This window comes from Apteryx rowi, unplaced genomic scaffold (genome assembly GCF_003343035.1).
Source record: "Apteryx rowi isolate R43461 unplaced genomic scaffold, aptRow1 scaffold_350, whole genome shotgun sequence".
Taxonomy (NCBI): Eukaryota; Metazoa; Chordata; class Aves; order Apterygiformes; family Apterygidae; genus Apteryx; species Apteryx rowi.
In genome coordinates, this window is record NW_020449975.1 from 287,147 (window position 1) to 301,996 (window position 14,850).

A 14,850-nucleotide genomic window follows, 5' to 3' on the forward strand; every position below is an offset into this window, starting at 1 on the left:
TATTCTAAAGTTGATGTTAGAAGTTCGAGTTGTAACTAGCAAGGAGGCTTTCCTGCCCACACTTGAATGGGAACATTCTGAAGGTCTTCCATGTACTTAGACCAAGGGAGTTTCTCCACCATATTGGAGATTGATCTAAAAAGTAAATATAATCTAAATATAATGTAAATATAATCTAAAAAGTAAATACAATAAGTTCTTCAAGAGTTCTGACAAAGTGACTTTCAGTGGCCCTGGCAGCCAGAAAAACCTCCTTTCCCAAAGACTGCACAACTTAAATTAAGATAAAACAGGAGGAAAGTGGAGAATGATATCACAGGCAAGAAAATTAAAGTTGTATTAGTACATAAGAGATGCATAACTTGATAGTTTTGAACAGTGCGAATGAAATATATTCTTGCTTAGGTTTTTATTAGAATTATTTTACTCATTTCAATATTTAAATCACTTTCTATTTATCTAAGTAGCTCTTTATCCTGTTTTACAATCTTAAAATTGAAGTTAAAGCTGATGATTGTTATCTTTACCTTAGGAGAACTTCAAGATTTATATGTTTAATTTTAGTATGTTTCACATTTAAAGTGCTCATCTATGATGAAAAAGATAAGGCCCATTAATAACACAAACCCAGACGCAAATGTGATAAGCAACTGACATATAGTTGATAAATGGTCCTTGCTATATAAATGGCCACAAATTACCTAGCCAAAGCGTACACTAAAAGTGACTAATACTTACCCTGTGCAGTCTGGCATACTCAACTGTTATTAAAATGTGCTGTTTTATTCTAATAGTCTTATTTACAGGGCTCAGGGTATCTACATATATAAATCCCCTAATAATCAAACAGTCTTCCTTACAACATCACTGTAAGCGTAAGGATTGTAACCACAAAGGTGGCTATTCCTTTACATAAATTTTAGAAGCATGACAAGCATTTGCATCAAATCTCTGTATACTGTCTCTCTAAAAAATTATTTTTTAGTTTAAATTTACAGTTTATTTATTTAAAGCTTAATAAAGCACATTGTCAGAGAAATAGCAGAATGCCTTGTCTAACTAAAATGCAACAAACTTTTAGAAGGCTTCAAAACAGTACACTCTATGTATCTTTAACCAAATATATAACTTCACACTTCTAAAGATATATTACTTGTCAAACATAAATTTGAGTATAGATATATAGAAAATACTAGTATACCTTTGCAGGGCTTAAAAGGAATATTGATAATTGTTAAGCACACCTCAAATGTAGGCAACAAATTTATTCATCTGTCCATTGCTAGTAAACTCCTATATAATACTAATCTATACATGTTTTGGCACAGAATAATACAAGCATTCAAAGAACTGGATTAAAAAAAAAAGAGTCTTAACAGCCCCCTTTTGAGTTTTTTTTTCTTTCCTGAATACTTCTGGGTTTCCTGATGTAGTTCTGCATGAAACCAAAGGAAGAAATATACCTTTAATATTTATATAACACAGATTACATACCTGTGTAAACTAAAGTGTGGTTTCTTCCACAAACAGCAAGTTTAGTTTTTTCTGGTTTTAAAGCTATAAATTAAAGGGAAAAAATTACAAACAGGTTGATAGATGGTTCAACAACAAAATGTTCTATGCTCTACAGGAAGTTCTTTGATTTTTTTCATGTTTTTACCAACAGAATGTAAAGCTACAAGATTAGTTGGCTATATGAGCTTAGCACATCACTTAATAAATCAGCATCCCCCTAAGAAAGGGAAACAGACATAGTCCTAAAAACCTTATAGCTGCCATTCAGGCTAATTCAATAATCGCTGCTTTATCACAATGCCACCTTCCACAAAATTTACCATTTATAAGATAGGCCTCAAAGAATACATCAAGTTGCACCAAAATATACATGCATGGAGCTTTCTTCAGTTTTCATTAATCATATTATACTTAATTCACTCTCTTGCTTCTCCCACTAATTTAGATCTTCAAAACCATCCTGTTTTTTTCATCTTATCCTCCCTACCTTCCCTGATTATGCAAAGCTACTTTTTTTGCTAGGCTTTTGCTCTGTACTGTGCTCTTGTTGATCATTAAACTTACAAGCTGCTAAGGACAGTCCTATCTGGACTAGTGCCTAAAATAATAGGAGAAGCTGCATATACCATCCTGTCTCAATCTCAACTCAAATATCACCCACCTATGCATGTACTTCTCAGCAGTTTGGTCACAGTGAAAGACTGGGAATGTATGTAAGAGGAGTTACGAGGAGTTATTTTGGTGAGAAAGAGAGAATGCAGAGGTGCCTTTTCTCCCAGGCTAAGTGCACCCCATTTCAGAAACAGAAAAAAAAATTACTGACTTTTCCCTCCTCTCTCCAATTACTGATCTTTGCCTTAACAACTCATCTTCTCTCTACCATGTCTATTTACCCTACACAATATTCTTGATGCTTTTAAGACAGCATTATTTTTACCTTATATAATTTTTTAATTGCTTTTCCACTACACTGGTCTATGACAAAGCTGGCAACCGTCATTCCTTTCACAAAGCCTTACTCAGCCCTTCCAACCCAACCTTCATCAACTCTGTAACACTCAGATTATGCTCCCTTTTACTTTCTACCAAATCACTAAATAAATCTACCTACTTAAGTCTGAATTGTCTCTGGTGTATCATACAGGCACAAACAAATCCTCCTAACTCAGAGTCCTGCCTGTTCTACCTGACACCTACTGCAAACCAGACTGGAAACTGTGGCATTTCCAAAGTTGGCTTCTTCCCACATTCTTAATTTGTTGCTTTATATCCCTGTGCTCTGCCTCCTGCCTCAGAGATGATCTTAATGAGTCCTTCACAAGCCTGTGCTCCCTATCCTTCCTCCTACTTATGCTAAAGAATCATAACAGATAAGGCATGCAATATTTACAACACTGTGGGTAGTTTTTCATAACCAATTTCATTAGCCTCTAGTCAAATCCAGGAAGACATTTTCTCAGGAAATGTGCAGCCATGACCACTTGGCCCCAAGCAGAAGTTGAAAAGTGTGTCTTTGCAACCCCATTGCCAAAGCCAACCAATGCCTGAAAGCTAGTGAGAAAAGCTCCAGGACCTTCTCCAGCTGCCTATTGCCAAGAGAAGACAGGTACCCTAGCCTAGTGACATTTTTCAATGCAAGCCAGGCTGGTTTTGAATTCCTGTCATATTCTTTTTGACTTTTATTCTCCTTTGCAATCTGATAGTAAAAACAAAGATAGACACCCAATCCATTTAAGCCAAGGTAAGAATCAGCCTCTCACATGGTTGACAGAAGATGTGAACCTGAGAGTAGCTATTCTCCCTCTGAAGTGAAATACAGAGAGAGGAGCAGATAAAAGACATCAAAATACACTAAAACAGGAAGGAAAGTGTTTGAGCAAGCTTGACAATGTGTTTTTAATGATAAACTGATTTAATGGTGAAGAGGAACACGTTAAATGGCATGAATCTGATTTGACATAAGTAAGAGGACAGGAAAAAACATTGACTTGTTAGTTTTGTTTGACAAGATAAAACTGCCTGGGAAAGATTAAACAGATAACCAAATGGAATGAAAACATATTGCACAAAATATAATAGTATATGGGCATTTATTTTATTGCTTTTTCAGACTTCATACAAATATATTAACATTTATGCCCCCTCAGGCACTTCTTACACTTGCTAAAAATGTAGCAGTACTTGTAGAAAGTCCCTGTTAGATTTTTCTAGTTTATAAAGGTACTAACATAAATGTGATACAAACGTTACATAATGCTGTTGGAACCTTTGATCTCTAACACACGCACAATACAGCAGAGATCAAGCATTGTATAAATTTCCTTGCAATCAATGTGAAGATGTACTGAAAAGGCAAAAATTATGTAAAATGAGAACCCTCAAAAAGACAGGATTCTAAGTATCTGAAGTAATCTTCAGGCTCTAAAGTACTTAGAATCTGGAAGCTGTAGAAAATAAATCAGGTATCCTTTTAAGCTATCTCTATGTGTTTGTGCAGTAATATGCTACATGTGATGAGTAAAGAAAGCAGAATCAGTTATTTTGGAACTGCATATTATAAAGCACTTTTTCACTTGGGTCACCTTTTAAAAAGACAAAAAAATCAAACAAACCTTTAACACATGTTGGTTTGCTGACAGTATTCTTTGATCCTAGTCCTAACTGGCCCCAGTTGTTACTGCCAAACACGTAAAGTTTACCGTTTCCTGAAAAAAAAGGCACAACGAGAACCCATAGGAGTGTTTGATTATTCAGCAGCTTTATAAACATGAGCAGAAACAAGATGGTCACTCACACATTACACTATTTACTACTTCCTTTTTAATGCAAACTTTAAGATTAGTCAATTCCATGCTTCAATGTAAATAATAATTACTGTCCTTGTGCTTTTCCAGGAGAAAAGTAGTAATTGTATTATGTATGTAAAGAACTATTTTTTCCAGTAATTTAATGCAGCACTTTTGTTCTGCAGTTGGCTCCCTCTGTAAGTGACAATGACCAAGGAAAGAGACTGAGATTTGTTTAATGGATGGCATAGCCAGTAGCTTTATCAACACCAAAATATCCCTGGACTTTGGGGGATGCATACAATTAGGACAACACAGATACTGTAGCTGTACATTTATGGCCAAATTTTACCTCTTGATCAAAAAAAACCCCAAAAACCCCACCTAAACAATCTCAGTAGATAACATCAGTTCATCAGTCTCAAACAAATTTTGTTATGACATTTTATATACGCATATTTAGTGAGAAATCCTCAGCCAGAAGAATGCACAAAATGGCAGACCAAACTTCTCCTTTAGTTACATGACAAATAAACCACTCTTTGGAAAACAAAAAAGTAAGGTGTACTCTTGGACAGGCCCTGAGGTTCAGGAACAGTATCAACAGGACCACTTATAAAACAACAGTACATTTAACTGAGGATCCACATCTATTACTGCAGAATTCATAATATTCAGCTTATTTTATTGTCTGAAGAGGGAAAAGTCTATTTTATTACTGCTAAATATGTTCTCTTGAAAGGATCTATAAATTTGCGCTTCTACAGAACATGGTTTATGATAAATTTTCAAATGTGTTTGCAAGTTATGTGGGTTTTTCTTTGGACATATACGTCTATCATATAAGCCTTTTTGGTTCTCTCTTTCCTTCACCATGGACTAGTTTGGTACTCTGCATATAAAGAAAAGAATGTATAAGAACACCATACACTCAAGCAGTTTTATACACCATGCAGTTTTGTACACAATGCAAACATTATGTTACAAAACTTTATCAGGGATAATTGTAGAATCATGTCAGAAACTAATATGACATGGCTTTGAATTTACAAGTTTGACCATTACAAACAGCCAACTGTTTTAGAGTTTTAGAGACATGCAGATCAGACAGCCAACTGTGACTACTGATAATACCTTCAAATTATTATTTTTTCATTATTTTTAAATATTACCTTTTGTAAAGCTGTGAAGTCCATATACAAAGATAAAAACCTTGCTCCAACAGAAATCTTTGCAAAACATCAGAAACCAAGTTGTTAAAAAACCTTTTACAACAGCTAAAAGGGGATTGTTTACTTTTGCTGGAACTTTGCAGACCTTTGTGAGTTAGAGACTCCATCACAGAGCTGTCACGTAAATGAACTTTCAGTCACTCCGTCCACCAACAATTATCACATGAGCACAACACATAACCGCAATTCCACATAATCATACCAAAATATTATGGCTGTTCTATGCTTCAGTAGCCTGGGTTCCTGGTGAAGGTTCTGAACATGATTTTCAGAGAGTTTGATGCTATGCTTCAAAATTTTTTTAAATATCTACTCTGTTAAAAAAATTCCATTTATTTTCTAAAATATAACCATGCAGTTAAAAAGAAAACAACTAACAATAACTAGTATCTAAAGATCCAAACAGATTCTTGAATTTGATAGCTTTTGGAATAATGGTCAATGTGTCAGTACTATGTCTTGCCAATAAAGTTGGAAGGGAGAAATCTGAGGTCAAATTACATTAACAGTTTAACTAATAGCATCTATACCATCATCCAACTGTTGATTATGCAATCAGGTCAAAATGCATGGAGAGCTGTCTGAGAGCAAAACACACCTTACCAAAGAAAATTTTTATTAAAAAACAGCATCCTACACTGCTATATGTATCTCTGCATCCTGCTCTATACCTTTCAAATGCCTTTATGAGAGAGTAGTACTCATGTGGGAGTATGATGCCAAGTTCCATCATTCAATTTTATCACATTCTATTTCATCCATTCAGAATTCCAGTATAGGCTGGGGGCCACCAGCTGGATAGCAGCTTTGAATAGAAGGCCCTGGGGGTTCTGGAGGACACCAAGTTGACCATGAGCCAGCAATACGCCCTTGAGGCAAAGAAGGCCAACAGTACCCTCAGCTGCATTAGGAAGAGCGTTGCCAGCAGGTCAAGGGAGGTGACCCTTCCCTCTACTCAGCACTAGTGAGGCCACACTTGGAATGCTGGGTCCAGTTCTGGGCTCCCCAGTACAAGAGAGATAGGACATATTGGAGCGAGTCCAGCAAAGGGCCACAAAGATGATCAAGGGGCTGAAGCATCTCTCATATAAGGACATACAGACTGTTTAGCCTGGAGAAGAGATGGCTCAGGGGGATCTGATCAATGTTTATGTCTGATAGTAAGGTGTAAAGAAGACAGAGCCAGACTCTTCTCACTGGAGCCCAGTGACAGAACAAGAGGCAAAGGACAAACTGAAACACAGGAAATTCCATTAAACATAAGAAAACATTTTTGCACTGTTAGGATGGTTGAATATCAAACCTGGTTGCCCAAAGAGGTTGTGGAGTCTCCATCCTGGAGACAGTCAAAACCCGAACAGACACAGTCCTGAGCAACCTGCTCTAGCTGATTCTGCTTGAGCAGGAGGGTTGGACCAGATGATCTCGAGGTCCCTTCCAAACTCAACTATTCTGTGATTCTTTTCATCCTATAATCTGCTATTTCTTGTAGCAGTCTGTTAATTCAGATGCTACTTCAGAAGTCAAGAGGCTTAAGAGATGAGAGGAATTTTTTTTTATTATGTAACAGCTGAGTGACAGCCTTTTATAATTTCAGGCTTCCAACACTTAGCAGCATAACAGAAAATAAGAAAACTGCGAAGCAGATAATTCAGACAGTGAATGCAAACCAATAGGCATTGCAGAGGAACCAAGCCAGATGCCTGTAATGAAGGAACACATCTGGGTTTTGGAACAGGCACATGATGCAATCTAAGCTGGCCAGGAAACGCTACAGAATTTTGTATGCAAAAAGCCCTACTTTTGTAATTGCATACTGAGCTATCTCTAGTCATCACCACAGTTGCATTAAAGTGAGAATTACTTCAACAGCAGATGAATAGGCAAGGATCATAGTTCAAAACCTCGCAAACTTGGATTGCTCTTGTCTGCTTCCTCTTTGGTGCTGATAAATGCAGAGTGTGGCCGTCTGCCATCTGGAACGGCTGGCAGAAGACAGGCACAGCAGAGTAAGATTAATTACTCTGGGTAACAGAAGGGAAACAACAGGATATCAAGAAAGGGACTAGTAGGACTGCTTTGGTGACAGAAATGCATACTCCCAACTCCAGTCTCCATGTTCCTCCTGATGCAAGACTGGGGTACTTCTCCAAAGTATGTATATATTGGCGTATCACCAGTGGATGTTTCAGCAACATTTGGAACAATCAGGGAAGCCACAAGATGCTTACATCTTAAGGGACAGAGGACTTTTTGAGAGACTTCAAGAAGAGAGTGTTTCCTAACCAGCACATTTCCCATATGGGTGACTGCCATCATAACTGTGATTCCTGGGAAATCCATCCATCACGTGCTCCTCTGGTTCATGAAGCTATAGTAGAGGCATTCATACAGCAGCAGGGAAACACCAGCTGAGCAAAAGTTACTAGATACTCAACATGCTTCATGATAAGAAAATGGCAGGTAGAGAAGTATTCCTATCACTGATGTTTAAAGGTATGTTTTACATATTTTCTCTGTTGCTTTTTAAACAATACTGGTAGGGGAGAGACATAAAATAGGGAGACTGTGTACAGACTTTGAGTATTTATATATACTGCTGATTGTAAGATTCTTTCAAGAAGCTATACCTGGGCAAAATTTTAGGGCAGAGTATAATATGCCAGGCACCACGATTCCTTTGTATTTATTTGTGCTATTTTGTGAATAAACTGTGTTAACAGCTCATTTAAAATTCATATACAAATCAAGTGCATCTTTTGAGAATGGGGATGACATCAGTTTTGTTAGACAAGTCACGATATTCCCCAAATACAAGCTTTATGGAGCAATAAAACCAGTAATGCTTAGGGCATTTAACACCATACAAACAAAAAGAGCTCAGCATGTTGATTACTACATGCTTATGTTGATCTTTGGTATGTGTAGGAGCAATCATCTTCCTTATTCTTCCCTTGCAGCCGAGTGCAAAAGATACTGTGCCATGTTCTGATGGCCTGTTGGTAGGCAGAAAGAATAGAAAGGATTCATGTCCAAAGACCTGGAGAGATTGCAATGTCTCTTTGGTGTAAATTGTTGAACATTTAATGCCTTACAACACTTGAAATTATGTGCGTAACATCAAGTTGTGCTTCCCCATGCAGTTCTTCACACTTCTATTTTTTGACTTGAGATTTCTTTCTTTCCTTCTACTCCCTTGCACTGGGGACTTCCATTTCCTCCAGAGCTCCAAGTCTAGAAAACGAATCTTCTGTCATCACCATCTTCCCCTTCATGAACAGGATCAGTCTCTCTGATCAAATGTGGGCAAGATGCCTAGGATACCCTAATCAAGGCCAATAAAGAATAAGACAGACAACTGTTAATTTTAGCAGGTTTGCAGAAAAGAAAATATATTAATAGAAAGGAATTGAAAAGAGATTCTTAAAAATATACTTAAGAACACTTACTTCAGACCAGCTCCCAACTGGATGAATATACATGGTTGCTTTCCAAAGCCTGCAGCTATAAAAGATATAGGGAGTGGACTGTCAGCATTCTTGGGCCAAAATATAGGAGTAAGGAAATAAATATTGTTAAACATATCACAAGTGATGCTGGAAGATAGATTGCTCATGATAGTGTTAAAGATCTAAAGAAGCAGCTTAAAAAATACCTGCTTGAACATTTTAATCAAGAACATGCCAGAGGAAGAGGGAAATCTGAGTGAGGAAATAAAAAATTCAACCCAAAACTCCAAAGCAGAGGAGGAAATGTCACCCTGACTAGCCCAGCAAGCCAACTCAAAGTCAGAAAGAAACCATCACTGCTTCCTTCTATTTGAACATACAACCACAGTATGTAAATAAAATTTATTTTGAACTCTAACTCCTGATCTAGAAAGCCAAAGCACAGAGAGCTTTATATTTACTCTACACCTTGCTTCCTAAAAGCCATGTAGAAATATTGATGTTGGATTAGATGAAAGTAGTATTTGAAATTTTCTGAATATTTTGTTTGAAAGCTGAATATTAGTTCCTGTGCATTTTCTTCATTTGCATTCTGTCAACTTTCAGTACTAGATGTAGCTGTCTCTCCTGCCCAAAATAAGCTTTTAGGAATGTTTTAAATCAGTTTGGGTGATTATTTTGCTTATGATTACCAAGATGTTTTAGTATAAATCTGATATATTTCTATCAGATTTAAATCTAGTAGTATTCCTACTTTTCCCTACATACATAGATCCTAACACCTCTCCCAGGGTGAAAAAAAAAGGATGGGGGAATTTTGTGCCAGAAAACAAAATGAAGCATGCGCTAACACCCACCTACTTGAGACACTTTCCCTTCCTCAATGAGTTTGCTTGGCTCTTCCAAGTTAGGCTCAGCTGGATCTCAAGGAGCTCCTGGTTCCCCACAAAATCTGTACTCTTCTTGGTAAACTCATTATCAGCATGCACCTCTAGAGTTCTTCTAGTCCAGGTGTTACCAAGGTTCAACGTCATTCACCGAAGGCTGTAATTCCAGTGTATCATCCCACTCTATCTAACAGCAGAAGTGTGTGGTCCACATGTGCGTGCACAGGTGTGAAAGACAGATGTGGGGCAGAGATTTTCTGGGCCTTCTTTGCCTTTTTGTATGACTGCTACAGTTTCTCTCCTGTTGTTCAGTGTGGGTCAGTATTTTGCCCTCACTTTTGTCTCTATTTAACAATGTCCTAAAAAACCTCTTGGTACCATACCAATTTTGTACCCTCACTTCTCCAGTCCCTTCTCTTCCAAAGCTTTGAGAAAATTAAGATCTTTTTATTTTGAAGTTCCCTTGGTGACATATCTGTACACAACAGCAAAGGCCAGCTACAGAGATATTTTTGAAACATGGTGTTTCAGTGGGAAAAGACAGAGGAGAAAGGGTGCTGATTTCAACTGTGATCTCCAAGGCAAGCTTGAAAAGCTTGATCCACGTGAACACTATTGCAGGGACACGGGTTAGCAGATTATTGCTGGTTAGGTAACAGTGCTGGCACAGGCATGCACTGGGCGAATTCAAGGAGGCAATTTAAACTGAGCAGTCTAAGCTTAGAATTATTGCAGTGTTTTTCCAAATTGGGTATTGGCATATGGAAAGATATATTAAAAACAATTCAAAAGAAAATTTCACAGTGCCCCAGGATAATAAATATAAATGATAAATTTTATGCAACAGGCAATTTAATAAAATGTGTTCAATCCAAGAAGTGTGAAGTTTTGTTCAAAACAGAATCTATTCATGGATAATTCACCTTCTATGAAGTTAGGCTTGAAAAATTGATTGTATAATTTTACCTCAAGATGTTTTGCAGTCCATGAAATCTATATTCTTCTTTTATCATGCTTGAAATTGTTAACTGTTGTCAACAGATCCTGTTTACTTCCATGATACAAAGCTCTCTATTTAAGATTGTCTGCTGGACACCATCAGTTTTACATAAAGTATTCAAATTGTACAACGTCATGTTTACTTTAAATCTAGCATAATACATTCCAGTTCTTATTACAGATTCACTTGTGAGTGTTCCTGAGCATATCTTGTGAAATCCTTAGGCCACCTCCCACTAACTTCAGATGGATCTGACAGCACTTATAAAATAGTTCCCTCTCCTCTCCCCTAAACTCGCTTTTATATTACCTCAAAATTCAAATGAGAATCATAGCTTTCCAAGCTGTCCAAATACATAGCCTCTTATCATATACTTCATTTCCAATACTGACCTGTAACAATAGCAGTATGTTCATCTCCACATGATATGTGTACAGGCTTGTCATTTTTGAACCAGAACTTGCTGGGAATGTTTTCTGCAAATTTGCTTTTTCCAAATGTGAAAACAGCACCTGATTCTAAAACATAAAAAGACAATGTCAATTTTAGTGCAAGTAAATTTTGCCTCATACATTAAAAATAGTAACTACCTATCCAATTACACATTTTAGTTCCTCCTTTTTTTCTATTTTTTTTTTTAAACGACTGAAATGTTTTCTTTTATTCAGTTTCACCAAGATGACTTCATTTTCAGGCTCACATTTTAGTCCTCTGGTTTCTTCCTAGCCTCCATGAATTTCCTAAGAGACTAGGTATCGTTTCAGGTATACTGTTTTCTAAGGATACAATAATTTACTTTAAAGTACAATAATGTACTTTATCACTGCCATCTAAGAAAAACTACTAGATGTATGAAAGACAGAAAAAACTCTGAGAAATTGCCCCCATACAGTAAAATAAAAGGCTGATCCTGAAAGCAGGTTGAGACAAAGAGTTCTCACTTACGTTTATACTTGAATTCAAACAGGTTTTCCAAATTGGATTAGAGAGAGAGACACACACACACTGTAAAGAGGTGACAGGCTCCAAACTGACCACTCTTCCTCACTCATCTGAAAAGATACATGTGCTCTAAAAATGGCCCCCTAAAATCAAAACTCTCAGCCTTCAAAAACATGGGTTGCCACAACTGCCTTTGATCATACGACTATGATCTAAAAAACTGGATCAAAACCACCTCAAAATATAACACAGCCAATCCACCCTTGTCTAGTTTTCTCAGTTCTCTTCACGCTTTCAAAAGCAAGTGTCAGCACTATTGTTTCAAATAATCTAACATTAACTATTCATTTTCCTTTTAAAATAACACAAGTGTTTTGAGAACACTTTTCATCAAAACACTTCAAAATACTTCCTCAAAATTTAAAAACTGAAAATAATAGAACTTACAAGTTCACTGTGGCAAAGCAAAATTAGACCTCCTATTTTAAAATTTCAAACCTTGTGCTTTAACTACCAAGTCATTCTTTAGCAAATAAAAAAAAGTACAGTGTACAATGTTTTGGAGAATAACAAATACGGTAAAATGAATATACAGAATAACAGTAGGCTGCTTCTGTAAAATTAAACATAATAGTAACATTGCTTATATTGAAAACAAATACACTGAAATGTTTCATTCCTCACATCCAATATTCAAAGTTCTTTTTTTACCTGTAAATTTGATATTCATTTTTACGGTTCTTCAACACAACAGTTTTCCCATATTTACAAATGACTTGTTATTTTATATATTCCATTCAGCAGACTTATAGATTTGTATTTACCACCTATAGGTGCCTTTCACTTTCTTTGTTTTATTAAAAACAAGACTTTGTGTATGAGAATTCAAGCTTTTTATGTAAATAAACCTGCAATCGTGGATATACTGACAGAAGTTATCTAAAAACATTTTCATTTTGGTTTTTAATCTCCATCCAGAAAGACATCCATGCTGCGTATCATTTGAACATGCTTACAGTGATCTCTTTGACACTAGTGCTATGATAGAGGTCTCTGGTTTCTTTTCTTTTTTCTTTAAGAAACATTAACAGGGAGAAAAATTATATATTCTTAATACAATGCATACAAAAAAAGCAAAGAATTTAATTAATATTGCATCAGTTAAATGTCCTTTATAGCTCATTAACTTCATAACTGAAATCTAAGTTGTCAATCGGGAAATCAAATCCTAGCAACTTATAAAATTAAAGTCCATAAAACATAAATGAGTTGTTTGATGTCTCAGCACTGAGCGAATTTTTACAGATTGCCATAGGTCAAACCACAGACCAAACCTCATTTTCTTTTTTCTTTTCTTAACGGAAGAACCTGTCTGCTTAACATCGTACCAGTACGCAAAACTGATCAAGAAAGCAACGTTACCCCCGTCTAACCTTTCGCGTCAGCGGGTAAGCCCCGCATAACGTGTTAGGGATCTTTTCTCAGACACCTGAAAACACGAACCCGGCCCCGCGGCCTAAAAGGAACCTCGCGCGGCCCCGCGGCCGTTGGGCCCCCCCGTGACGTCCCCGCGCGCGGCGCGCGCCCAGCCCCCGCCTCGCGCCCCCGGGAGAGGGGGGGGTCAGCGACCGTTGAGGGGCAACGGGAGCACCAGGTGTCACCCCCCCGCGCCGCGGCGGACAAGAAGGCCCGCGGTCCGGAGCTCCGTCCCCGCGGGGCCCGGCACCACTCACCGGGCACCGGCAGCTCCCCCTCCTCGGCCATGGCAGCTGCGGGCGAGCGCTGCCCCCCGCCCCCTCCACGGCGGCGCCGCGCCGCGCCGCTGCGGCCGCCGGAAGTAAACAAAGCCCCTGCCACTAGCAACGGCCATAGAGAGCGTCCGGCCGCCTCGAGCGCCCGCCGGCCGAGAGGGGCCGGCGGGAGGAGGCGACCCAGCTTGGCGGCCCGCGGCGGCGCCCCCTGCCGGCGGGCGGTGGGGCTGGCGGCGGCGCGGCGCCCCATGGGCGGGGCGGGGGGCAGGGCTCCGTGCTGCGCGCCGCGGGCGGGGCTGGCGGCGGCGGTTGGAGCCGCGGGCGGGGCGGGATCTTCCCGACAGCGCCAGGCTCGCGGAGGAGGTGTCGCCTCGCCGCCATTCCGCGCCTTTCGTGTCCTCTCACTGCTGGTGGTTGCCCCCCTCCTCGATCCCTGCCTCCAGGCACAGAGGCCTGGGAGAGAGGCTGTGGGTGAAAGCAAAGGCGGCGCTGAGTGCCTTGTCCCTCAGTCACCCACCCAAGTCAGTGGCAGTCCCACATTTACCTTGTTCTGCCATTTAACACTGATGGAACAAGAGAAGCTCTTTCTGTGGCCCTTGATGGCCCTTGCAAGTCTCAGTTCCAGCTGAGCTTTGCTTTCCCAACACCATCCGCACATGGCTGGGCAACGTTTCTGTATTTTTTCTTTGTAGCCTGTCCCTGCTTCCACCTCCTGGATGATGCTTTTTTGCACTGGACGTCTGGCATGACTTCCCTGCTTAGCCAAGCCAGGCTTCTCATATGTCTGCTCATTTTTCTGAGTATTCAGACAGATTGTTCTTGGGCTTGGAGGAGGCTGCCTTTAAAGACCCGTGAGCTTTCCTGAGCTCCTTTGCCCATCAGAGCTGCCTTCCCATGGGAACCCCCCCATTCCCTGGATAAGCCACAGGCCCTCTCCTGAAGTCCAGAGTCTGTGCATTGCGCCTCTCCTTCCTCACTCCCCTCAGGATGAACTCCACGATTGCTGCTTGGCGGCTCTCCCAAGCTGACCCACATTTGGAAAGCCATGCAAAACTCCTGACCTGCTGTGCTCTTGGCTTGCTGCTGGGCCTGAAAAGTGCCTCCCCTCAAGGGTTTAAGTCAATAGCCAGCCCTGCCTGGAGCACTGTTAGCACAGACAAGCCGCACTGTGGGCTTCTTCTCAAGGGAAAAGAGTTTTATTAAAAACCTCTTGAGGAAATGTTTGACCATCCCCCATCTCCTGGTCTTGGCTCAGGGTATGGGCTCCTCAAGACTAGCCATGCCTGTG

The 14,850-nt window shown here is 39.4% G+C and overlaps 1 protein-coding gene across 2 annotated transcripts in view; it reads right to left on the reverse strand.

Annotated features, from left to right (window-relative positions):
- Positions 1-13,747, reverse strand: part of RPGR (retinitis pigmentosa GTPase regulator) — a 68,413-nt gene extending 54,666 nt beyond the window's left edge. For both annotated transcript variants that reach the window (XM_026072797.1, XM_026072798.1), the window contains exons 1-4: positions 13,545-13,747; positions 11,262-11,387; positions 4,128-4,220; positions 1,495-1,557 (exon numbers count right to left, since the gene is read on the reverse strand). In XM_026072797.1, coding sequence (XP_025928582.1) covers positions 1,495-1,557; positions 4,128-4,220; positions 11,262-11,387; positions 13,545-13,575 — 313 coding nt within the window. In that variant the 5' untranslated portion in view covers positions 13,576-13,747. The remainder of the gene's footprint in view (positions 1-1,494; positions 1,558-4,127; positions 4,221-11,261; positions 11,388-13,544) is intronic.
- Positions 13,748-14,850: the final 1,103 nt, after the last annotated feature.